General features: G+C 34.4%; 2 protein-coding genes across 6 annotated transcripts; one reads left to right on the top strand and one right to left on the bottom strand.

Moving 5' to 3' along the window:
- The first annotated feature begins 1,160 nt into the window (after positions 1–1,160).
- On the top strand, positions 1,161–10,813 carry LOC143155268 (L-allo-threonine aldolase). Of its 5 annotated transcripts, none has more exons than XM_076327797.1 (7): positions 1,161–1,490; positions 3,228–3,345; positions 4,653–4,736; positions 8,409–8,460; positions 8,931–9,064; positions 9,369–9,773; positions 9,976–10,813. In XM_076327797.1, exons 2-7 carry the CDS (start codon positions 3,279–3,281, stop codon positions 10,446–10,448), a joined length of 1,215 nt encoding a protein of 404 aa, XP_076183912.1. In that variant the 5' UTR covers positions 1,161–1,490; positions 3,228–3,278; the 3' UTR covers positions 10,449–10,813. The 5 variants fall into 5 exon arrangements, with proteins under 5 accessions (XP_076183912.1, XP_076183911.1, XP_076183913.1 ...); XM_076327796.1 differs by lacking the exon at positions 1,161–1,490 and adding an exon at positions 2,724–3,152; XM_076327798.1 differs by lacking the exons at positions 1,161–1,490; positions 8,409–8,460; positions 8,931–9,064 and adding an exon at positions 2,735–3,152.
- An 11,214-nt stretch (positions 10,814–22,027) lies between these two features.
- On the bottom strand, positions 22,028–25,064 carry LOC143155232 (AN1-type zinc finger protein 2A). The gene is made up of 3 exons (XM_076327700.1): positions 24,849–25,064; positions 23,802–24,113; positions 22,028–23,687 (listed from the first exon to the last, which is right to left on the bottom strand). The coding sequence occupies exons 2-3, from the start codon at positions 24,095–24,097 to the stop codon at positions 23,351–23,353; spliced, it is 633 nt and encodes a 210-aa protein (XP_076183815.1). The 5' UTR covers positions 24,098–24,113; positions 24,849–25,064; the 3' UTR covers positions 22,028–23,350.
- Between the last annotated feature and the right edge of the window lie 479 nt (positions 25,065–25,543).

The raw sequence follows: 25,543 nt of genomic DNA, 5'->3' as shown, positions 1-25,543 counted from the left end.
TATTTAATTTATTTTATTTATTTTTATACATGTTTAGATTTTCTAAAGATAAAGAGGAGGGGCAGGGGCATGTCTAACAGAACAGGGTGGCTCTATGCTGATGTCATTTTAACCAGGGTTGTAAACCACAAACGAATAATCATCTACAACCTCATGCAGTGTTTATTAGTTAATGTTCCAAAGTCAACAAGTAATGGGAATACCTCCAAAAGATTATTACAATTCCAAATCATCATTACAAATTACTGAAACACTATACACAAAAAATACAAGATTAACAACAAATGCAGACTTATTTGACCAAATATTAAGTTTTGATTCCCACATAAGTTCATTAAAGCACAATAAATGAAATAGAAAAGAATAGATAAAATCTTATTAAGTTTAATGATTTTATTGGAAGATAGTTTAATTGAATTAGATAGTGAAGTAGAAGACACAGAAATCAGTGAGCTATCATTAGATACTGAAATATTACGAACATAGGGCCATTCAATGATTTAATATATGTACAAATTTGTTTTTCTGTAAACTAGGCAAAACATTTGATTCATAATGTATACAAATGAATATGAATATATGCAATTTCTTATGTAACCCAGCATACAGCAGCAATACCAGCAGCGTGTCGTTGTTTTCATCTCTATATAGTGTAAATACTATGGAAAATAACCATGTCCAGACAGTATCTGCACCATTCAGCTATCAAAACCTCTGTCCAGCCACTCCAACAGAGTACTGGTGTGCTGGAAGGCGGCTAGATCGTTTGCCCATTGTTTCCGGTACCTAATCTCTGCTGCCCGCAATGTGGCAAAAGTCGGATGGCTCTTAGTGGTGTGGGTGGTGGTGAGAATTGAAATCCTCATCCAGCGCCCATTCCAATGATACCGTGCGAGCTAGTGCGAGGCGGCCTCCCAATGTTCACTTTATATGAACGTGGGAAGTCCCCCCGCCCCTCCTCTCAGAGGAAGCGTGAGTCGAGACTCGAAGTTTTCCCTGCGAGTACAGTCCTCTTTTTTTTTTAACGTGGGAAAATCTTCTAAGAGATGTCCCCAACCACTCGGAGCGGAGTTGGAGGTTATGTGAGATTCCCCACATGGGGTGCGACACTACGCGTACGCAGGTCACAGCCATTCAGTTCCTCTCGCTGCCGAGGATGATCCTCACCACGACCAGGACACGATGCTCACCCGTCCAGGGTGAGCAGGGCATACTTCTAAGTTGTGTTGTACTGTGTCCTGGTCCGCGGAACAGTACCAATAGCGCTGTGGAAGCAGCGGCACCATCGCAAGCAGTCCGACGAGGGCTATAGAAGATCCGATTAGTAATGATGGACGGGCGCATGTTCGCCTTGTGTCTTCGCTCCATCCCGTTGGGACTTCTCCCGTCCCCGGGACGGACCCGAATTTCGCATCGCACGTGAAGTGATGAGACGTCAATAAGTCCATCCTGACCTTGTACGAGGATGGTCACCGTGGTGGTTCTAGTAGGTAGGTTCCGATATTGCTGAATTCGGTGAATCCCACACAATCCCCGACGCAAGTATGGACCGGTGTGCAAGTATGGACACCGTGAGGATTTTAATAGTAGGCTTCGCACCCGTAATTCGGTGGTGAAAAGATTTTCTCCACAGAAAAAGAAACTTGCACTTCTCAGTACAACAGAGTTGTGCCGTTTTAACCATTTTTAACTATGTCTGCTAGGATACACAGTGCTGGACAAAATTATTGGTACAACATGACTGTTACGATACGAAAGCTTCTAATTATTAAGAATATTAATTGAAAGAAAAAGCATTCTAATATATTCATTTACTGGGTATTCTACTTAATTACATACTAGAAATCATAATACAAATAAAGTAATACACAAAAATATTTTTCTTAAGCATTTTATGGGTGTACAAAAGCATTGGCACAGTAGAATAATAACACATAAATAATTAAAAAGCAAAATCTTAATATTTTGTTAGCCGCCCTTTTCTTTCAAGGACTTTTTTTATTCTTCGGGTAAATTGAATGAACTAATTTTCTTCTGATTCTCAACATGTATTTCATTTTTAAATTATTTTATTTAAAAACTGATAGTGAAATGACTTTTTTTTATAATTTTTAAATAATTCTTTAATTAATTCTTTTATAATTTTACAATAAGATTTATCCATGTTGTGTAAATTTAATATCACTTTATTTTCTTCAACTGTATTTTCTTTCTTTCTTCTAGCCTCGTTATTTTTTTTACTTCTTTGTTAATAGTTGAAATCTATAACTTCACTAATCGAGTGTTATAACTGTAACTAATGGGAGATTCTCCATTGCAAATAACAATCGAAAATTGCTGAAAACGATGACAATATTGTTTATTTTATTCTGTGCCAATACTTTTGTCTATTTCTAAAATGCTCAAAAAATATATTTTTCGTTATAATTTTCTGATTTCTTGATTTATATTATCGTATCTGTTATGTAATAAACCAGAATAGATAAGAAATGAATATGTTAGACAACATTATCGTTTAAATCAACTTGTTTAGTAGTTATAAACATTTATATTGGACGGTGTAAACAATACTTAAAAGCGGGTTAGGGAACGTATCGTCTAAATGGAAAGTATTATATAATATGCTTGAATATATATATATATAGCATAAGAATAGAAGTTTACAAGAAACACTATTTAATTGATGCCAAAATCACAAGACTTTTTCTATACAAGTTGAAAGCATACATGACAAATTTTATAGAAACGTAAATTACGTTTGCTATCAATGTTATTGAGATTTATTTTGTCTGTGAGAAGCCAAGAACAAGAAAAGGCTTTATCAATGGTTGCGTAACACGCCGCGGCACTATTATACGTCACAAACTAATTGAGATACGTTGGTATCATTAAACTATGAATTATTTATGTTTCGTTTCTGTAAATCTTATTATCTATGCTTTTACATTCTATAGAGTAGTGTTCTTTGTTAGTTAATGAATCGTGTTCTGAGATATTGTACTATCATATATATGTTGTAAATTCATAGTTCCTTTATTATAAACGATTTTTCTTGAATATATTATATTTGAAAACGTGGGCAGTTTCTTGATTGAAATATGTATTACGACGAAATATGTTCTTCAAATCATTATAAAAATGAAAATTTAGTGGTAAATATACAAACTTGTTCGATTATTAATATTTTACTAGTAGAATTAAGGTATATTTAGAAAATATTTTTACAGGAAGTTGTTGTTGATCTTCGAAGTGATACTTTAACAAAACCTACTAAAAGAATGAGGGAAGCAATGCTTAATGCTGAAGTTGGCGATGATGTTTATGAAGAAGATCCAACACTCAAAGGTAGACAATTACTTATAAACTTGTTCATTTGAACATTTTACTTGAACATTTCATTGCAGAACATAGAAATTGATTATATTATATTCTTGCATATAATGTCATTCTGTTAAAGTTTTAACCTCCGTACTTCAACTTTACATTTATAGGCAATGTGAAAAGTTGATGTATAACCATGGCCATGTCTGTAATTTATATCAAAGTTTTGACAAAAATGATCTAGAAACTATTTTATCTTTTATAATAGAAATACTTACCAGTCTATAGAAGAATACATTAGTAGTGTTCATTAATGCTTTATTAATATTTTATTATATGTTATTTCATATTTTCTGTTTTCTTTTTCATTTTTCATAAACTTCCTTAATAATTTTGTTGGACAGAAAATTCTAATGAAAAACATAAACTTCTGAATGATATAAAAAAAACATTAAATAGTAAATAGAATAATGTTTAAAAAATCAAGAATAGTCTTACAGTATGAAACTCATTTTAATATTAATAATTTCAAGCCTACATTTTATTTAATATTTTCATCTTAGAATATATTCCCCATCATTATGTTAATTATTTTATGTCTTAAAATTCTATATTTTGTGTACACATCATTGCTCCAAAGCAACCCACACCTATTGGCAATCCATTATATGGGATATATGAACTGCAAAGGATTAACTTAGTACATAGTATAATAACATATCCATAATAATTCATAATTATAGACTATATTAAAAAGAATAGAGCTTTTTGCAATGCATATAGAGTAGTTTTCTACAAAGATTTGTTATTTAACATTTTCTATTTTAAAACAGAAGAAATAGTTCCTCTTTATGAATTCAAATTGTACAATACTATGAAAGGTTATATTAGAATGTTAAGTATTTATTATTAGTTTTCAAAATTGAAAGCTGAAGAAATAGTATTAAACAATAAGCCAAAGTAAATATTTGTAATAACTGAAAGCAATAACATTTTAAACCTTGCTGATCTTTAAATCTTTATTAACTTGCAATAATAGAGCTGTTATATCTTTGAGGAAAATATAACAAATATAATATGGCAATTATTTAGATTCATTTTTGCTTTCAATGTTTGATTGGAAAAAATATACCTTGCATTTACCAATTTAATAGTACAAAAATTAAATAATTTTATAATAGGACAATTATTGTATAAAAATATTATTAATACTTTATATATATATATATTTTATCAAATGATAATTGTAGATACTATAAATATATTAAATTTAAAATTTATTTAAGAGAAATATGTTTCGCATAGTATATGTAGAAATGATTAACTTTTAGAATTGGAAAATAAAGCAGCTGAAATGGTTGGAGTGGAAGCTGCAATATTTGTACCCTCTGGAACTATGGGAAATTTAATTGCCAGTAAGTATATCACATTAAATATATAATAAATTAAATAAAAAAGGATCGTAAATATTTTATAAAAGGTATGTTTCTTTTTATCTCTTTCCTTAGTTTATAAACAAACATACATTATTCATTCTATTAATCAGTTTATACAAATTACTGTTTTCAGGAAGTGATTCTACAGGTCAAAATAAGACAATACCCAACGAGATTGTAGAGTTAATGAATGTTAGTTACAATACACAATGTTATCCTAAAAAATCATACATACACGCGTACACAGATGCACTACGATTATTGTACTTGGGAGTAAAAAAAAGAAAACAAAAACAAATCTAAGAAACCTAAATTAAAACTAAAACAATAAGCAAATTAAAGAAAGCAATTTTTTATAAAATGTACGCTTCCTGCCAGTTACATTCTTGTTCTCAATTGTGTAGAACTAAAAAGATTGTAATCGTATTTTAGTTGACAGTAGGATTTAAACTGTGGGCACTCAGGGACAGGACAACAACGTGTGATTCTTTAAAACAATGCCTATTATAATTGACATTTACTATTTTTATTTTAAAATTCTAATAAACAACGTTATGTTTGTAGCTTTCTATAAATTATGGCAAGAATATTTAGGGTGATTTTCTCACTAGTAGACTCAAAGACAGTACCACCGCCTAAACACCCCAGCGCTAATCCCGTATTTGTATGAAAGGTATGTCCGGAAAGTATCCGACCTGTAAATATATCTGTCTACATAGTTATGTTATTGTGAAAAACAGGTTTTCACCATTAGGAGCAGCTTAAGAGTAGCTCAAATTGAAATATTCTCTCTCAAAAAAATGATTTGAGAATGTAGAAAACAGAATAGAATGCAACGAGACAGTTGTTGGCTATTCCGAAAACTCAGGGATGACCATTGGAAGAAGATTGTAGCTTCTAAAAGAGAATACTTTAAAGAAGACATCATAGTTATTAATTAGGATGAACTCTTTCTCTTGCTATAGTACAAGGTTGGATACATTCCGGACGTACCTCATATATGATGAAGTGGTCAATTTTCTGGTTGTGTCATCGTCTATTGCAACGGAAACTGTTGTATTTATAATGCTTGTAAACAAAAAATGAGACTCACACGGAATTATCGCTGAGATGTGTAGGTGGTGGCATTGAGTCTTTGAGTCCACTGGTGAGAATCATCCAGTACTATTTTTGGCTACGTAGATACATTTCTGTTCCACAAAATAAATCTGTCGTCTATTCACCGTCACTGGACGTCCTCAATAACCTGCCTCATCTGACCTCAATTTTTAATATTTATAACTTTGAAGCAAAGCCTCTACCACAATACCGTAATTTTTGATTTTTGTTTTATTTTTGACACGTAGAATCACTTCTTAAAAGGATACCCACCTGTAAGTAAATACCTTGTATATGTATATTTGAAGGCAAAGAGGAAAAAACAGGGAATATTTATTTTTAGCAATTGTACAATATATTTATTTTGTTGGTAGTTACTGGGACTGCAGAATTATCGAATTACAAAAAATTACAAAATAGAGATGTTCACATGAAATAACGTACAAGATTTAACATACTTGTTAAGAATAGGAAAGATTAAAATGTTTAAAATAATTATTTTTTTTTTTACATTTTGTATATCTAATTAGATGACAAACATTATATTATGAACAATATTTGAATGAACAACAAGTTCATTTATAAACCTTATTTCTTAACTGGTAAACTAAAGAGACAATTCAAAATTAATTTTCTCGATAAAGCTGTTTTAGGATATTCTTCGTATTTGTCTTTTCTTTTTATAAGAATTCTACACCTTACTCTTCGTATAGAGAAATAAAATATTGCATCGATCTGCATACCTCAATTTAGAAATTTCTGAGATCGTAACTTCTGTTTTCGTGTTAGGATGATAGTGGGGCACACCTCGAAGGTGTATTACGCCGGGTCTTCGAGAAAGTACAAACCTCTGGCTGGATAGCCCCGACAGTCCGTTGACCAGCGGTAGATTTTATTTATTTTTTCTTATATCGTGGGGAAACCTTCGAAACTCCTTGGGGCGTGAGCGGAGGTTGTATGGGATTCTCTACATCCAGTAATACTGGATGTGGAGAATAGAACCACCTAGGTGACCGTCGGGGCACACCTCTAGGGTGTGTTGCGCCGTGTCCTGGTCCGCAGAACAGTGTCAACAACGCACTGTCGATTCTTTCCGTATACGGCGTAGGGACCATTCGAAGTAACCGTGCCCGGACAGCACCTGCACCATACGGTAGAATATCAAAGCCTCTGCTCAGCCACTCCAGCAGGATCGGCTCGACAGCTCCAACAGTCCGTTGATCAAACGTCGGCTAAGCCAGTCGCTGCTGACATTGCAGCAGCATGGATCGCTGGGCCTGAAGTTTGAGGACTTTCACCTCGCGCTCCTCCAACACTTCTCTCCGCTCGCGGAGGAAGCACCCGCCAGGACAGTCGCCACTTCGTAGGACATGGTCCTATAGCCGTAAGCGATTCGCAGCGCCAACTGCTTGTGAACCCGGCACAATACTGTTTGGTTGCACTGGGAGGCAGCTAGATCACCTATTACACCTGTACACTTGCACGACTACGCATTATCCATACGTTACTGGCTGCTTTTCAGAAGAAGGGGAATAATATTTTAGTACATTTTACTAACTTCTACTGAGTATGTCAATAAATGGAGATAGACGGCAAATAATTATCGACAAGACTTTACTTTTTTATTGTCGCACCGTGGCTCGAGTAATCGGTGTCATTTGTTTACATTATACAATAAAAATTGTATAACTGCATGAAAATTGGGCGCTAAACCGAGCACTCAAGCTACATGTCCATTTGAGAGTCCATCCTCTCGCGATTTTCTCTCGAAGGTGTTTCTCATCAGTTGAGACTACGTTTGAAAGTTCGAGAGCGTCGTTCAACTATGCAGGAATCAACATCTCGTGACTTGCTCACCAGTTGAGACTACGTTTGAAAGTCCGAGAGCGTCGTTCAACTATGCAGGAATCAACATCTCGTGACTTGCTCACCAGTTGAGACTACGTTTGAAAGTCCGAGAGCGTCGTTCAACTATGCAGGAATCAACATCTCGTGATTTGCTCGCCAATGGACAAGTTCAAGTGAAATTTCTATCCTTACCTAGGGGAATGTCCCCATGGAGCTGGATTGCTAAGTGTAACACGTGTAACGTAATTTGATCCGTTGTCGAATATATGTGTATAAAGATAAAATACAATACTAAGGCAATAACAAAACTTTTATAATTTTAATTTCTTTTTTTTCTATTGCAACTTTTTTAAACATATTTTTTATTTTTCCCGATTAAGACAAAACCAGACACTGCTTGATTTGGATGATAATTATGTGATAAAAATAAAAAACTATTTTTCATGATCGAAACTAATTAATTGCAAAAATAAGTTAATAATTATGATTATATAACAATAATGCTTTCCATATGTTTCTATAGATTGTTTCACTTTATGTGTTAAAAATAAGATATGTTTAATGTTACTTTTTTGTGGGGAGAATTTTCATAAGACTTACCGGATCCCTTGGGGGAAAGTTGGAGGGCATGTAGAATTCTCCACTCGGCAACCCGGGTGCAGAGCCTACCCATTAAAACCACAATAATCATCTTTGCACGACCAGAGGAACACCGGGAACCAACAGCAGAAAGACTTCCAGTGCCCCTCCTTGTGGGGTACGTCTGTTATACCCACGTCCGTGAATGTTGGGCCGGGAGGGTGAGGGAGGAGGGAGAGAGGGGGAGATAGGCGTTGCGTGTAAGCTCCTCTTACAAGTGGACCGTGCTGTGGTGAACATCGCTTTTGAGACCGTAGTAGGTGTATGTTTGTAGTATATACCTAGTACCAAAAAACACTAATGAGTTTCTTCAAAATGGGACTTCGTTTTCGAGATATTTTGATTTGAAATTTGATACGCACATAGTAAATGAATCACTTAAATCTTTTCAACAGAGCGAATTTTGAGTAAGTCGATAGAGCGATTGATTACGAAGCTGTTGGTAGTGGGATTGAATCCCGATTTCTCGTTACTACTTTTTTTTAAGTACAACTTTGAAATGCAAAAATATGTGTGATTTATTAAATATAACTCGCATCTAGTATCGTCTTAAAAATGATGTCCACTATCGTAAGGTCTCCTTGTTAGTCCCGTTGCTTTTGTCGCGGCGTCGGAAATGCCCAGCGGCGGACAGGTTTATGCTGCTTCATTCATCCATGGGGCCACCCTCACGGCTACCCACAATCTCTCCGATTGCTCCTCGATAAGGAAGGAATGGAAGAGTGAGTAGCTCTCTTCTCTTCTGCCGCCAGTGGAACTACACACTCATGCATCCACACACCTACACACATACACACATGTGTGTGCGCGCACGCGTGCAACTGTGAACTTTTCTCCTTATTTCGACATGTAAAATTGATCTTGAAAAAATGTCCCATGTCCTTATTAACACCGAATATTATAATATTGTGATTTTGATGATTATAAATAATATTTAAGTAATCATTATATATAGTAATCGTTAATATTTATTTATAATAAAATTTCGTTATATTTCATTTAATAAATTTCATAATTTTTTATTAGTAATGAATCACTGTGATGTACGAGGGAGCGAGGCATATTGCAATGAATGTAGTCATTGTTTACTACACGAACAATGTGGTGCCTCTCAAATCGCAGGCGTAAGCTTCCAATCATTGCGGAACAATTCTGATGGTACGTTTGATATCTGTGAACTTGAATCTAAACTCCGAAAAGATAGACTTCACGAACCGATTTCCAAACTGGTTGTTCTGGAGAATACGTTAAACGGATTAATTGTCCCACAATGTTGGATCGAGGAATTAGTAACATTTTGCAAGGAACATAATTTGAAGTTACACATGGATGGAGCAAGACTGTGGAACGCATGTGTGGGTTCTGGAAAATCGGCAAAAGAAATCGTTTCAGGCTTTGATTCTGTGACTTTCTGCCTTAGCAAAGCTTTAGGTACATTTTTCCTTTCAAAGTTTAACCTTTTTTCAATACTGTGATTGATTTCATAGTTTTGAACATTTTAGTTACTAGGTTGTTCAATAAGTTTTGTCGTTTTTTCTATTATAAAAAGATAATATGACACTTCAACTTTGAACAATGTTTTCGTATATCTCCATAATTAATTTATTTAAAAAGCAAACTATTTTTTATCTAGGTGCTCCTGTAGGTTCTCTTCTTTGTGGAAGTAAGGAATTTATAACTAAAGCAAGAAGAATCAGGAAAGTGTTGGGTGGTGGTATGAGACAAGCCGGTATTCTTGGAGCAGCTGGACTTGTAGCTCTAGAGGATATGATTCCAATGTTAAGAATCGATCATAAAAGAGCTTTCCACCTTGCTTCTGCAATAAAAGAAATGCAGTCAACGATATTCTTGATCGACTTAAGCACTGTACAAACAAACATGGTTTTTGTACAAATTGGTTGTAAGACTGTTTCTGCAGTGAAATTTGCTAAACGTTTACGAGAAATTCATGATAATAATGATGACGACAAAATTATTGTAAAATGCTTGCCTCTAACTGATTCACTTATTCGATTTGTATTGTTTTATGAAGTCACAGATACTCAGTTAATGTTGGCTATTCGGAAAATTAGGTATGTTATTAAAGAATTTGATTCCAACATTTAATTATTACTGTTGATGCAATTCATATATACTTGCACGTTAATTATTAATAATTCAAGATAGTTTTAAATAAGTGTATATGGTTTGTGGTCTCACTGTTAATTTTAAGATACCTTGTATTGATACAGTTTCGGTAATTCAACACGTATGGGATTGGTACACTGTTGGATTATGGAGACTGAAAGATTATTCAAAGTAACGAGAATCAAGTGTGTCACAAATTAGAAAAATAACACTTTTTATTTATATAATATTATTATTGATAAATGTATATATCAAAAGTATTTTTAGAATTTTAAAATAAATGCAACACATTTAAAATGGAAATACAGAACTATGTATATAATAAAGAAGTAATGTATGTAATATTTTAGAATTTACTAATTGCTTTTGACGGCCTCTGCCGGTGAGCTCGCGCCTCCGCTCCGCGGTCTCCTTTTGCGATATTACACATTTACAGAAGGAGGCCACGGCCATCCATTCTCTCTCGCCACCGAGCATGGATCTTACCATGCCTGGCAGCGAGAAGGTTCCCTCTCCCCCCTACCCCCATTACACCTACTAAGACACGACATTCTTCGGCCCAAACGAGGCACATCTCCATTGTGTGTTGCGCCGTGTCCTAATCGCCGAAACAATGCTAACATCGTGTCGTCGTTTCCTTTCCTATGCTGTGCAGATACTGCCCGAAACAACCATGCTGAGACAGCTCCTGCATCGTCTCTTTTTTTCGTGAGGGAAATTTTCGAAAGACTTCCACGAAATGTCGAATGCGGGACCTACCCACGAAAATCCATCACGGTGGCCGTCCTCGTAGATTCTTGGGAGGGCACTGGGAACTAAAAGTATTAAAGCTTCCCGTGCAAAGCTCCTGCACCGTCTAGTAGGTGAGGCTATCGAAACCTTTGTCCAGCCGTTCTCACAGGAATGACCAGACAGCTCCACCGGCATTTTGAGGATTATTTCGATTGCCCAATCCAGCGGTTGAAAAGAATAATCGGTGCCCTGGGCCGGCTCCTCTTTAATCTGTTGGATTCGAGCGGTCGTGTTCGTGATTTCTACATGGGTACGGTCGACTAAGTAACCCTGTATGGGATTCCCGTTTGGGCGGGTGATCAAGCCACCTCTTGGCGTAGTGTTATGCTGCACCGTGTCCATAGGCGGCTGGTGTGAAGGGTGGTCCGTGATTACAGGACCGTGTCTTATGAAGTGGCAATCGTCTTATCGGGCTCGTATGCAGCTTATTACAATATTCGCTGCGAAGGGGAGGAGGGAGAGTCCCACGAACGTGAGGAGATCTTGGTAGAACACGAGGTTGAAGCTTCAAACACCAGATCCGTACTGTTGCACCGCTGCAGTTTACTGCTGGTCACAGATTGTCGGGGCTAGCGTAACCAGATTTTATTTCTTAAATTGTTGACTGAGAGAAGTGGGAGAAGACATACGTTGAAGGTATTGGAGTGGGAGAAGATCGCGAATCGCATCACGATTCTAATGTCCTCAACGCACGATGCGTGAAGGAACGGGACGATTCCCATCGTAGTACCTCCTCCAACTCCTCTCAGTCAGCGATTTAGGGAATAAAATCTGGCCACGTTGGTTGGATCTGTCCAGCTATTCCTGACCTGGAAACAGCTTGACTAACTGACCGCCTCCAACTCCTGAAACCGCAACGGGTGTCCATAGATGGCGGGCCCGAAGGACTTGTGCAATATTATCCGAAATGAACGGTAACTCATGGTGGTTCGCGATCACAGTCCGACGAATCGTGCAACGGTGGTGTGCGAGACAGCAGTTGGCCCAATGCAACCAATGGTGCTGGTTTTTGTGTAAATTGTAATTATATAGAATTTATGTAGATAGAAATTAGTATAAGCGGAATTATATTATTTTTAATAAATACAAATTAATTCTCTGCGCTATAAATAATTTTCAAAATAATGATTATTACGCATATTAAATTGTATTTATTTTTTCATTACGAGAAACTTATCGAATCAGTGATAGTATTTAATTAGGAACGAAATCATTCCGTTTTTTAATAGCTAACATTTGATTAGAAAGCCACGCCAATGACGCAGTATTGTCTCTCACTCGGTCTTCGGTCAGCGATGTAAACAACTTGTGCCTTTTTCTGGCAGCATGATAATAGATATTAGGTATGTACTATAATTTACATCTACTACCATTTCAAAAGTGATTTCTGCGACTGTAGGGTCCCTTTATGAGTAAGACTATAAAAGGACGACGTTTCCTAATGGTGATACACTGAAATAATTTTCCAAATAGAAACAGTGCCAATTATATGACTAGGGAAATCTCTGGTCACTATATTATTAATCCTTTGTAAGTTGTGTTTGTAATCCTAGCACTACACCTTTTTATTTATTCGATTGTTAATACAGAGTAGATAAGGCATTAAAAATTGCAGTTGCAACTTAAATAATTCCTCTGCATTATAGTTATAAATACTCGATTCAAAAAATAGTATTTAAAAGTAAATAATAGTATGCTTATCCGATAAATATACAAATTTATTTCTGGTTCTTATGAATTAAAATTAACATTGTCTTAAAGTTACATCATTATTGAGAATACAAACAAAATTATGTTTGTATATATAAACAAGGTATACAAGCATCATTAAATTAATAAAACGGAAAATAGTACAAATTTCACAATAGTGATAAATATTATTTCATAACATTTTTGTGTTTAGAAGTCGACTGTATCATTTAATGAACTAAATGTATATTTTATTAGAAACTAAGCTTTATTTATAATTGTATGATAAGAAAAACTTTTTACAATGTAGATATTGTGTAATATAAGAAATTTCATAGGCGAAATTATACTATACATTTTATACAGAAGCTCTGACCACTTTAGTTTACATATACATGGAATAACTTATAATATTAACAGTGTTTCATTTGAAAATATTTAATTAACTAGAAAACTATAGATTACGAAACAATATTTACAATGCAAAAGGGCGAGTCAAAATGTTTTTGTACATACTTAATAATACAGTATAGAAAATATAAAAGTGATTAGATCGGTATGTTAATAAGAGATTCAACCAAATTTCAAGGTGTTATAAAAGTCTTGTGACACTTTGAAAGTTAAGATCAACATATTTTTTAAACACAATTTCTTCTACAATTCTTTTACATACAAATTACTATTGGTAACGTAAAAAGATTTTTATTTTGCTTTTATTAATAAAAAATATTACTTTTACTGGTACTTTTTTTATTTCTTGCAGTATTGTGTAATGCACTTTGCTCTTTTTTATTGAACAATATTTAAAACATTAATTTCTTTAAATAAGATAATATTACTCATTGCGACAAATCGCAAATTTTTTACCGTTTTACAATATTCATTAGCTGATCCTAGTAGAGTTTCGCTCCTCAAATAGGAATCCGAAAGCAGAATTGCGCTATCACCTTTAGTTTTCGAAAAACTTGAAATTTTTAAAAACAGTCGATTTTAGGCATAAGTAAGCTATTACATGAAAATTAGAAACGTTAGAAAGGTCTAGTTTAGCTTAAAAGATAGGAAAGAGTTTCCTGAATACGTTACTATCGATGATTATAATGTAGGCGATCTTCGGAACGATCGCCACAGTTAGGCAACGAATGACATATACTAGGTGTACAAGTATGGAATGCGGACTTTTTTTCCAAAATAACACGTTATTTTCGGAAGAATGATAAAAACAGCTTTATTCAAAGTATGCTTCATTGCTAATTAGGCATTTTTCACATCTTTTGGGCAATTTGTGGATACCACGTCAAAAAGAATCTTCATCTTTTGCCGCGAATCATTCATCGAATCATTTTTTCACATCTTCGTATGAATCAAAGCGCTGCCCAGCAAATGCGTGACCCATTGTGTTGCCTCTTTTGGTATTTTGGTCTTCTTTCAAGCAGCGAATGGTTCAAATTGATCAATTGTTATTCGTAGCGTTCAGTATTAACCGTTTCATCAGGTTTTAACAGCTCGTAATAAACCACACCCTTCTGGTCCCACCAAACACAGAGTATCGTCTTTCTGCCAAAGCGATTCGGTCTTGCGGTCGATGTGAATGGTGCACCTGGGTCTACCCATGATTTTTTGCGTTTGGAATTCTTGAAATAAATCCACTTTTCATCCCCAGTAACGATACGATGCAAAAACTTTTGTATTAAGATACGTGCGAGAAAAATTTCCCACCTGCCGGTCTTCTGAATCTTTCCCATCTCTCGTAAGCGATTAGAAACAGCTTCTTGGCTAACGTTCAATTGCTCTGCGAGTTGTTTTTGTGTTTGTGAATCATCTGCGTCCAACAGAGCTTGCAATTCCACATCTTTGTATCTTTTTAGCGGTTTTCCACGTTCCTTGTCTGCAACGTAGAAGTCACCACTTTTGAAACACCGAAACCATCGTTCACACGTATCTTGGGATGGAGCATGTTTACCACAAGTTTCTTGAAGCGACCGATACGATTCAGCAGCAGATTTTTTCAAATGAAAACAAAAAATTAATACTGTCCGCGAATATTCTTTGCTTGGTATAAACTGCGACATATTGAACACAGCAACACAACACAATTAAAACACTTTTTCAATTTATCACTCGAGCGCATCTAATACTTATCGATGGCACAACAAAATGGCGTACGTGTCAAATCTGTATACCACAAATAGCATTGGTGTGTCATCCGTTGTCTGCAATCCGCACTTCAGACTTGTACAACCTGTTACCTGTTAAAATTATTCCGTTAGCAGATAACAGTGGCCCTGAGAGTACTGGACGGGATGTGTGGGTACTCAGCCATTTGACTTACCCTTTAGCCCAAATTATAGACGTATTCCAAATGAGTCAGGTGGGGGTGGGTGGAAGTACGTGTGTGGAAGGGGAAAACACCTCGTCCACAGTCGAGGAGGAGTTTGTTCGCACTGCCAGCTTGGTGGATATAACTGATCCGGCTCGAAGGACCAGGCCTGAACGCACGGATTGACGTGTGCAGCTTCCTGCGTTAGTTCTCATCAAGAACTTGCACTCCTCGAGGGAATTAGCAGCAATTCCTCGAGCTTCAGCGTAATCTTGGACCTTCGAGGAAATTCGGCAGCCGGCTTGTACATCCAGTGAGGCGCCGTGTGTGAGGACAACGCTCAACACCCCCCTGGACGTGATAGCAGCAAACGGCGGAGACCTCGAAGGCGGCATTACAATCTACATTGGTCCAGCCCATCGGACAACGATCAACCACAGTTAGTCCTTCCAACGGGAAGGTGGTCCTTCGAGCAACTTATAGTCGGCACCATCGTGCAAACACACTCAATGCTCGAAAGATCTTCGAGATCTACCACGAGCAGCTACATCAACCATTCGCAAATCATACACGAAAATATAGAGACAGTTTACATATACCACAACGAAATCAGAATCAACATAATCCTTAACCCCTCCGACATTAAGAGCGATCCGGACAAAGCAAACCAACTCATAGACAACATCAAAACCACATGCAAAGGTTGCAACAACATTAACACGTCGGTCACACGTCCACAAATAACGTATTTGAGAGTTTTCGGTTCCACGATATTTGTATATACTAAAACCAGTAAAACAAAATTTGACGAAAGATCGTGAAGAAGAATACTAGTAGGATACGAAACAAGCAGGTATAAAGTTTGGGACGTTGAAAGAGAAAAATATGTCGTTATGAGAGACATAATTGCAGATGAAATAAATTTCCTGAAATCTAGGCCAGGAATAAGAACCGAAGGGGATAATTCTGGAAAACTTAGAAAAGAAATTGATGTTTCTGACGCAATGTCAAAATCGATTAGAGATGAAACTGACGATACTGACACACAGTCAAAATCGGTAGAAAGGTCGAGTACTTTTCATGATAAATCAGATACATTGAGTTCTGAAAACTCAAACAATCCAAACGACATTTCTTTTAACGAAAATAAAAATAAAACGCAAAATGGTAGTTCTTCTCGAATTAACATAAACAATATAGATAATCGGGCTAATAAAAGAATGTTATCGGAACCTAAAAGGAGTGATCAAATTAAAAGACGTCCCCCTGTTTCATATAATGAAAACGATATACTGGACGAATATTTAATGTGTGCTCGGTCAATATGTGTAAAATTCTCGAGTCATATGAGGAAAGTGTGATCAAAATGGTAAAAAATTCTCTGTTAATTAATAAAATGTGGACTATAATACTGAAACCTGAAAATAAAAACATTGTTGACTGTAAATGGGTATACACGATTAAAATCGAAGAGAAAAGGAATCCATTTAAATATAAAGCACGCTTAGTAGCAAAGGGGTTTAACCAAAAATATTTAATACATAACAACGAAACCTTTGCACCGGTTGTCAGAATTACCAGCTTTAAATTTTATTGGAATACAACGACATGGACCCATGCAGCATTTGAGAAGTCAAGGCATGAGGGAGGAGATCGATACCTTCATATTTTTTCGGTTGGTGTGCCGACGTGATCGTTACGCTCTCGTCAGTTGTTCATAACCATGCTCCGCTGCATGACTGTATTATATTTATCTCTAAAATAAACATCCTATTTACTTTTTCTCTTATACTCAACAATTCCATTATCCCACAGGTTATGGGTCCAGACCTAGTAAACTGTGACTAAAGTTAATATAGTATCCAGTGTACACTTGGTGCGAAGTAATAAAGACAGTGAAACAAAATGTCAAACGGTGGAAGTACACATTTCGCAATTCAAAAACTGAACAGTGATAATTACTCTGTATGGAGCTATAAGTTAGAATTGTTAATGATCAAAGAGAAGGTGTGGGACGTAATACAAAATGCAAAACCCGATCCAGTGACTCTCGCGTGGCTTCAAAAGGATAATGAAGCTCGTGCGACAATTGGCTTGTTGGTTGAAGACAACCTATTGGAACACATTCGGAACGTAAAGTCGACACGGGATGCATGGGAATCGCTAAAGGGCTATCACCACAAAGTAACTTTAACAACTAAGGTATTTTTGTTAAAGCGTTTGTGTCGAACAGTCCTAAAAGACAATGACGATATGGAAGAGCACGTCACCACGATGTCGAATTACTTGGAAAAGTTGGCGGCTCTTGGACAGGAAATACCGGATAACTCATGGCGACGATGTTACTTGGAAGTCTTCCGGAATCATACGAGACTCTTGTAACGGCGTTAGAAAGCAGACCCGAAAACGAAATCACGTTGAGCATCGTCAAAGGGAAACTTATAGACGAGTATAAAAGACGCGAAGGGGTTAAAGCTACAAGAGAGGATATTCAAGAAACTGAGGCGGCAATGAAAACGGAATTCAAGAATAAAGGCACTGCACATGCTAAGAAGACTTGTTACTTTTGCAAAAAATCAGAACACTTCAAGAGTGAATGCATGAAATACAAGTCATGGAAGAGTAAAAGAGAAAAATCCAATAAAGCTACAGAGAATGCTTCTTCGAGTGACTATTGTTTTTATGCCACCTCTTCGAAAGCTGAAGAAACATGCTGCGGAGCGAAGAGTAGAGAGGTAAGGAATTCGTGGATCGTCTACTCGAGTGCGACAAGCCACATGGTTACGTCAAGAGACTTTTTCGAATGTTTCCATTCAAAAGGAAAGGTCCATGTACGCTTGGCAGACGAAAAGAAAATAGCCGAGATACAAGGGACCGGATCAGGGGGAATAAATTGTGCAACAGGTTCAAGTATTGTTGAAATGGAAATAAACAACGTGCTGTACGTGTCGACCCTTGGGTCCAACCTGCTATCGGTGAAAAAGTTGGTGAAAGAAGGCTATAACTAACTTTCGAGGGTGACGAGTGTACGATAATGAAGAACAAAAATCTACAAGCAACTGCAAAGTTATCTCGGGATTTGTTCGAACTAAAGACAGCTGAAAGGGTTTGTGCGGCGAATAATGCCGGAAATTCGGGTCACACGGAAATTTGTCAGCATGCGTGGCATCGACGCTTTGGGCACGCTTTTAATCCACGGTAACCATCTTAAATTGTATAATTCTCTTTCACATAACTAACTACAAGGTGTCAAGATTCAATTATGCCAAGAACTTAAACCATTGGACCATTTCCAACGTCGTACGTTCGTGGATTGGGCGCTGCAAAAGAAAGAAGATGATGATGATTTTTTCGACAGAGTTATCCTCAGCGAAGAGGCATATTTTCACCTCGGTGGCTACGTGAATAAACAAAATTGTCGCATATGGGGCGACAGGTTGAACAATTGCCAATGCATCCAAAGTGAATTACTGTTTGGTGCAGTTTTTAGTCAAAAGACGTGATTGAGCCATTTTTCTTCGAAAATGATGATGGCAAAGTGGTTACTGTAAATGGGAAACGATATCATGACATATTGACTGGCTATTTCTGGCATCAATTAGAAGGTCTTGACTTGGCTGATATTTGGTTTCAACAAGATGATGCTCCTTACCACACAACAAATGAAACAATGGCACTTTTGCAAACAAAATTTCTGCAATGCGTAATTTCTCAAAAAGGTGATGTCAATTGGCCACTAAGATTATGCGATTTGACACCTATGGGCTTTTTCTTTAGAGTCGTGTCAAAGGTAAGGTTCATGCCGACAATCCAGAGACAATTTTAAAGCTGAAAGACAACATCGAACGTGTCATTGGTGAAATTGATTCGAGTTTGTGCAAAAACGTCATGAAAAATTTTGGAAAAAGATTGGAGGTCTGTAAAAAAGCCAAGGCAGCCATTTGGAAGATATTTTATTCCATTATTAACTTCCAAGTTTGTACTTTTAAATAAAAAAAAAAAAATATCAAGATTACTTAAATCGTTCGAGTTTTATTCAAAAAGTAAATCAACTGGTGATAATTGGAGTACTCTCTACATGGCCCTAAAATTAAAACCAGTCGACACGCATATTGTGAAAGAAATTGTTAAAACATGTTTCATTTATCATAACGCAATCAAAATCAATGTAATATTTAATCCACAAATTTCCCATGATATATAAATAGTGAATAAACTCGTACAATATATCAATGACCAATGTCATAAAACAAATTACAAGACCTTAGATACAGATATCATTCATAATCAAGCACAGATCCTGCATTGAGAATAACAAAAGTGGAATTCTACTCTCATGTCAAAAGGAAACTCTTAAACTTCATCGGATTAGCATCTAAATCTTTATTCAGAACCTTAGATGAAAATGATCTTAGTATTATCAATCAGAATATCAATAGATTGCTTAACGATCAAAATCAAATAATATCATGCAACACACTAATACAAAACAAAACATAGAAGAACAATTACTAATTACAGAAGCAATCATTATTAATACCCAAAGCAATATTGAAATCTTTTATATGATTTTTATTGTAGGGAAAAATGGAATAATTGACACAATTTTTATTGGTGTAACAGAATTTCTAAGAGCTTATAAATCATGAACTAAAACTAATTTCCTACATTCATACATAGAACCAATGCCCAACAATTTTCAAACTTTGATAGATATTAGCAAACTTAAGATTCTCCTTTTTAAACAAATGTATCTCTAGTCACATATATCACAGGCTCTTTCATCAGGAAACCAAAATTAACAAACCAGGAACTACTACAAACTATTATTCTATGGCACCTTCGGAAGAACCAGAAGTGAGATATGTATCATACTTTATAACACCTACTTACCATCAACTCAAATTGTGTTACGACCCAAGAAAATTCTATGAGAACAAAATCAACTCTCAGAAAAGGAGTGTAAAGCAGACTTATCATCTGTTTACCATACCAATGACCACCTGATAAGATTAACGTATCCTGACTATGCCTTTTGTATTCCCCTAAATAATTCTGTTACCCTGATTAAAGTCATAAATAAAGCAGTATCGAGTTCACAGCTGAACCATACATAAAGCAGTATCGAGTTTGCAGCTGAACCATTCTTCTCATTTAACAAGAACGTATCTTAATTCTAAGTCTTTTAATAGGTTTTTGGTTTGAATAATAAATGATATTAGACTTTGAATATAAAAAGACTCTCTCTCTCTTTACAAGTAAAAAGAATCTATATAACAGAGTACAACAAAACTCCATTCGCGTCGCAAAAACGTATTCCTTTTATTTTACTTGCTACGGAATCGTCCGTGACACGTAATTAACATCGATAGGCATCAGTTATATTACGAACACCAATTTCTATTATAACCTTTTCCACTAAATTTCTGTAATATGTCTCCCTGTTTTTCATATATATCGTTATATACCACGAAGTTATTATTTAAATAAAATATTTAAAAAAAATTATTATTGTGATAATTTCTCTTGGAAAACAATTTTGGATAGTAAAGTAATAGGGTTTAAATTTTTAAAGGAAACGAAGCCCCCCCCTCGCCCATTTTTGTGTGTATGACACTTATGTGCAGCGATGCCAGGTAAAAACTTTTTACGACCACCTTCCGAGAATAAGAGTAGTGTGGGAAAATTACCCCTCCGTGGCTCTATGTTCGATACATGCGTAGTAACGTAGCATCATGGCACCACCGTCCACGTGTGGATCATGCTTAGCCACGCGTAGTGTATAATGTACTATTCCCCCACTTTCACTCCCAATCGAAGGAGAAATTTCTAGAAGTTCTCACCTGGCACACTGCTTATGCGGGATACCAATTGCACGCACTTCAATGGGCCCGTTTGGGTCAGGCGATGGAATCACAGGCAAAATAAATATCTTCAAACGCTTTAACTTTGCTATGCACCAAATTTGAATTAGAGATCAGTTTCCTTTGGGAAATTGTTCGAATCGCTTATATTCGCAATTTATGAAACCTTTTGCAGATAAAACAAGTTCACAAGTATTATAAATTATAAAATATTTTTCTTTATTTAGATATATCTTGTCGCGAAAGTATAAAAATCAACCACATTTCTTTTGTTACATTTGCAATTAACTATTTTTAAGAAAACAAGATGATGAACAAGATGAACGATTTCATCAAGATATTGCAAAAATGTGCTTACAATGTTATCCATTACTGTTGGACATTAGTAAATGACAATAAAAATACAAAATAGAAACATCGAGTATGACGAAAATATTTCTAAACTGGGTTTGATAAGAGGTGCTACATACAAGTATTTCATTCTTTTTTCATTTTTCTAAAGTTTTACAAAACTCAAAATATGTTTATTAAGTAAACTTCATTGAGCAGTTATTTACAACTCTGTAACCAACATATAAAAATGTTTATGAAAAAATAATGTGTATTATAGAAATTCAGTGAAGTGATATTGCTATAAGGAAATTTCTATAGAAACTGGTGTCCATAGCTACTGATGCCTATCGATGTTAATTACTTCTAGCTACAAATGCTATGCCCGAGTTGCTGGTGGATATTTTCCCACCCTGGGCTAATTCAAAGTTGCTTTGACATTTCTCGTAAATGATCTCTTCAAAAATGTCCATAGAATTCGATTTTATACAGAATAGTCTTACTAAATATCATATTTTTCGTAAATATGCAAAAATATTGCGTATGAAGTACATATCTTATCACTTTTTTAAACATTCGCTGTTATTTATTAGAATTTAAAGGCACAAAATATTATAATTATCGATAGTGACGTATTCAGAAAACTCTACCCTATATTTTAAGCCAAACCAGACCTTTTTAACGTTTTTAATTTTCATGCAATACTTCACTTTTGCCTAAAATAGACTGTTTTTAAAAAAACTCAAGTTTTTCGAAAATTAAAGATAATAGCACAATTCTGCTTCCGGATTCGTATTTAGAACGATAAATCATACGAGTAACACACAATGGATAATTTGTATTACTCGTATTATATATTTAATGAATATTGCAGATCAAAACTCGTATTGCACTGTATTATCTCAAATTCCTTCCTTACTCAAAGGCTTAATTTGCTTGCACAAAAGTAGTTCAAAGTAATGATGTAATGTTATCATACAAATTTATAAGCAATAAAAAGCATAGAAATAATACAGTACAATTTAAAATCTTATTAAAATCAAAAATTTGCGATGAAAGTATCTACACCTATTTTTGTACATTTAGAATTGTTTATAGTTCTATTAGAATAAGAAATTTTATTTAAATAACAAATTTGTATCAATTATCAGATTATTTCTGTGTAAGAAGTAAAAGGTATTTGCCTTCCATTAATATTTAATACTTTGTTCAATGAAATAAAGTGTTTTGTTTCATTTAATGCATATTATGCTTGTCATGAAAAGCAAAGCAAGATAAGATGCAGCGTGCAATGTTTAATGCAATTCATTTACCTGATAAAAGTGCAGAAGATTCAAAAATATTGAAACACATTTTATTATAGATTGCTGCATTGCTGCATTTTTCTATGACCAACATAATGTATATATATCTACTACCACTCTTTATCCTGAAATATGGTTTAAGAAACTTTTACAAATATATGATAAAGTTTCTACAAATTCATGCTAGTAAATCTTTCTTGAATATATGGAGTAGGAAGTTGAAGAAACTTATAAATTTTCAAAGTGATATAATTTGAACAAAATTAATCACTCAAGAATATTTTCTCTATTGCAAATTATACCAGATATGAATACTACTTTTATGCTATCTCTGTTTGAGAAATGTAAATTGTGTATTTGAAGAGATGCACAAAGGAATGAGAAATAAAGTAAATAAGAGGGAATATATAGCCCCTCTATAGTTTTGAGCAATGAGTTTTGTTCTGGCAATAGTTATACATCTTTAACTTGCTTTTTATCACAAGCACAAGATTAGAGTCTCCGAAAGAAATAACAATTTCTCTATATTTGTGCAGTTGAAAAATGTACCTTAAGTGTTTAAAAAATTGTATGAACTGAAACGATTTACGACAGCCTACACCTATCTCTATTTCCAGAAGGCATGGCTTCAAGTGCTTGTCGTCTAGTTGTTGCATCCTCAACCTGCAAGGAAGCCTGAAGAGCTCTAGCAAGAGCTTCATCTTCGCTCATACTACCTTGATAACTCTTCATTACTTCACCATTTCTTCTGTTCACTTTCATATTATTTTTTAAAGCATTAAGTTTCTTTCTACGAATGACCTCTTCCTGGCCTATACATGCATGATCTGTTGGATGTCTATGCTTCAAACAGAAATTCTCACTACAATCGGAACAACGCACTTCAACAAAACCTTTAATTTTGCATCCTTTCAACGAACATCTAAAAAAAAAAGAATTTGATAACTTGTTAATAAATGAATTTTAGTACAAAACACATTTATTGCAAATCTATATCTTTAAAGAAATCTATATAATATGATTGTGATATTTTTACCTATTTGAAAAAATTTTCTGGCCTGGTTTTCTAAAATCTGATTGACATTCATTGTCGATGTGCTGTCCAACTGCAATATCTGGAGGATCACCTCGTTTTGTAGGTATTGGTATGTTACAAAGAGGACACACTGGAACTTGAACATCTTTCTTATAAGCACTTGGACAACTATGGTTGGTATACGATACATGTTCTATACAAAAAATTGCAGAACATGCATCACATTTCAATGGTAAAAAGTCCAATCGATTGCAACTGTTTTCTGAACAATGCTCGCCTAAATTTGGGAATTCCATTTTTGATGAGAACAATCTAAAATTGAAATTAAATCATACTTTCTATTCCTCAACAATATTATATATTTATAAGGTTTTAAAATAAAAAAAAAATAATTTAATATACCAAAAAAAAACAAATGATGAACATTATATAAGAGTACAAGCATTCTACACAAAGATCAAGTTAATTATATTAACAAATTGAGAATGATTTTAATTCAATATACATTTAATATTAACAATTTTTACAATTAAAATTTATTAATTTTTAATATAATTATTCGAAAGATTGTTACTTAAAAAAATAATAATAATAAATTTCTAATAATATTCAAAACTGATAAATCCAGAACAACTGTATAATACAAAGATTTAAAAAATTAAATTCATATGCCTTAACCTCAATTTATATCGTAACATTTTGTATTAAGTTTATAATTTTTCAGGAAAATATATATTTCATTCAATATTTATAAATACTCAAAATATTGTCACTTGAAATCAAGTTTGTATGCACTAACAATCTACAATTGTAAATTATAACCTCTAATCGTTTATATGATCCTTTACTCCTTAATAATTTTGTTAATAAAATTGCATTGTAAAAGACTACAATAAAAACGTTCAACGTAAAAACTTAAGCATAATTTAAACAAATAAAATAGGCAAATAGAAAAATATATAAAATAAGAAGCTAAGAATATAATGTTAAAATATTCTGAAAACTTTCGAAATACGTATTAAAATAGAATTTTAAATAAATGCATACCTAAAATTATGTTGAACTAAACTTCTAAGAATTTCTCTGATGTATTAAAACTAACATTTCACTATTACAATATATCACAATAAAATAAGTATCACTTTGGATAATTCAATTTCCAATTGTTCTTATGAGACTTTTAAAATTCTATCACGAATACAGTTCTCGTTTTAACGTTATACATTTTCTAAATTCAAAAATTCAAGAATACTTCCTTTGAAGTATTTCAAATGACTGACTTCTTAAATTTGTCATAAATATATACCATGTATCTTACGAAACAGAAGAAATAACACGTCATTTGAAGAAAAACGCGAATTAAGCATGACGTTGCTCTTGAGTATGTCTTAAATGCCTCTAAAATACATTACTAGAGGGCTACAGACTACAACCAATTCTCACAAGTTCTTGATACTTAAATAGAGAAATTATTTAAAAATAAAATGTCTCTAAGTTTAAAGCAGTATTTGCTACATAAACGCAAGAAATTTAATTAGTCACTTAAAGTTATTTGTTCGACTATAAATTCTGCCAAATATAACTTCCGTACATTAATAAAGTAGGTATAGAACATGGTAAAGAACTCTTTAGTAGCCTTAAATAATTGATTATTTTTAGTTTAACAATAACAGTCCTTGAACAAAGAACAGATTCATTTCTTTCTTAAACATCGAAGGTGATAGCTTTTAACCAAAATAGTT

This window comes from Ptiloglossa arizonensis, chromosome 2, assembly GCF_051014685.1.
Source record: "Ptiloglossa arizonensis isolate GNS036 chromosome 2, iyPtiAriz1_principal, whole genome shotgun sequence".
Taxonomy (NCBI): Eukaryota; Metazoa; Arthropoda; class Insecta; order Hymenoptera; family Colletidae; genus Ptiloglossa; species Ptiloglossa arizonensis.
Note: the sequence above shows the minus strand (reverse complement) of the source record. Positions and strands in the feature narration are given on the sequence as shown.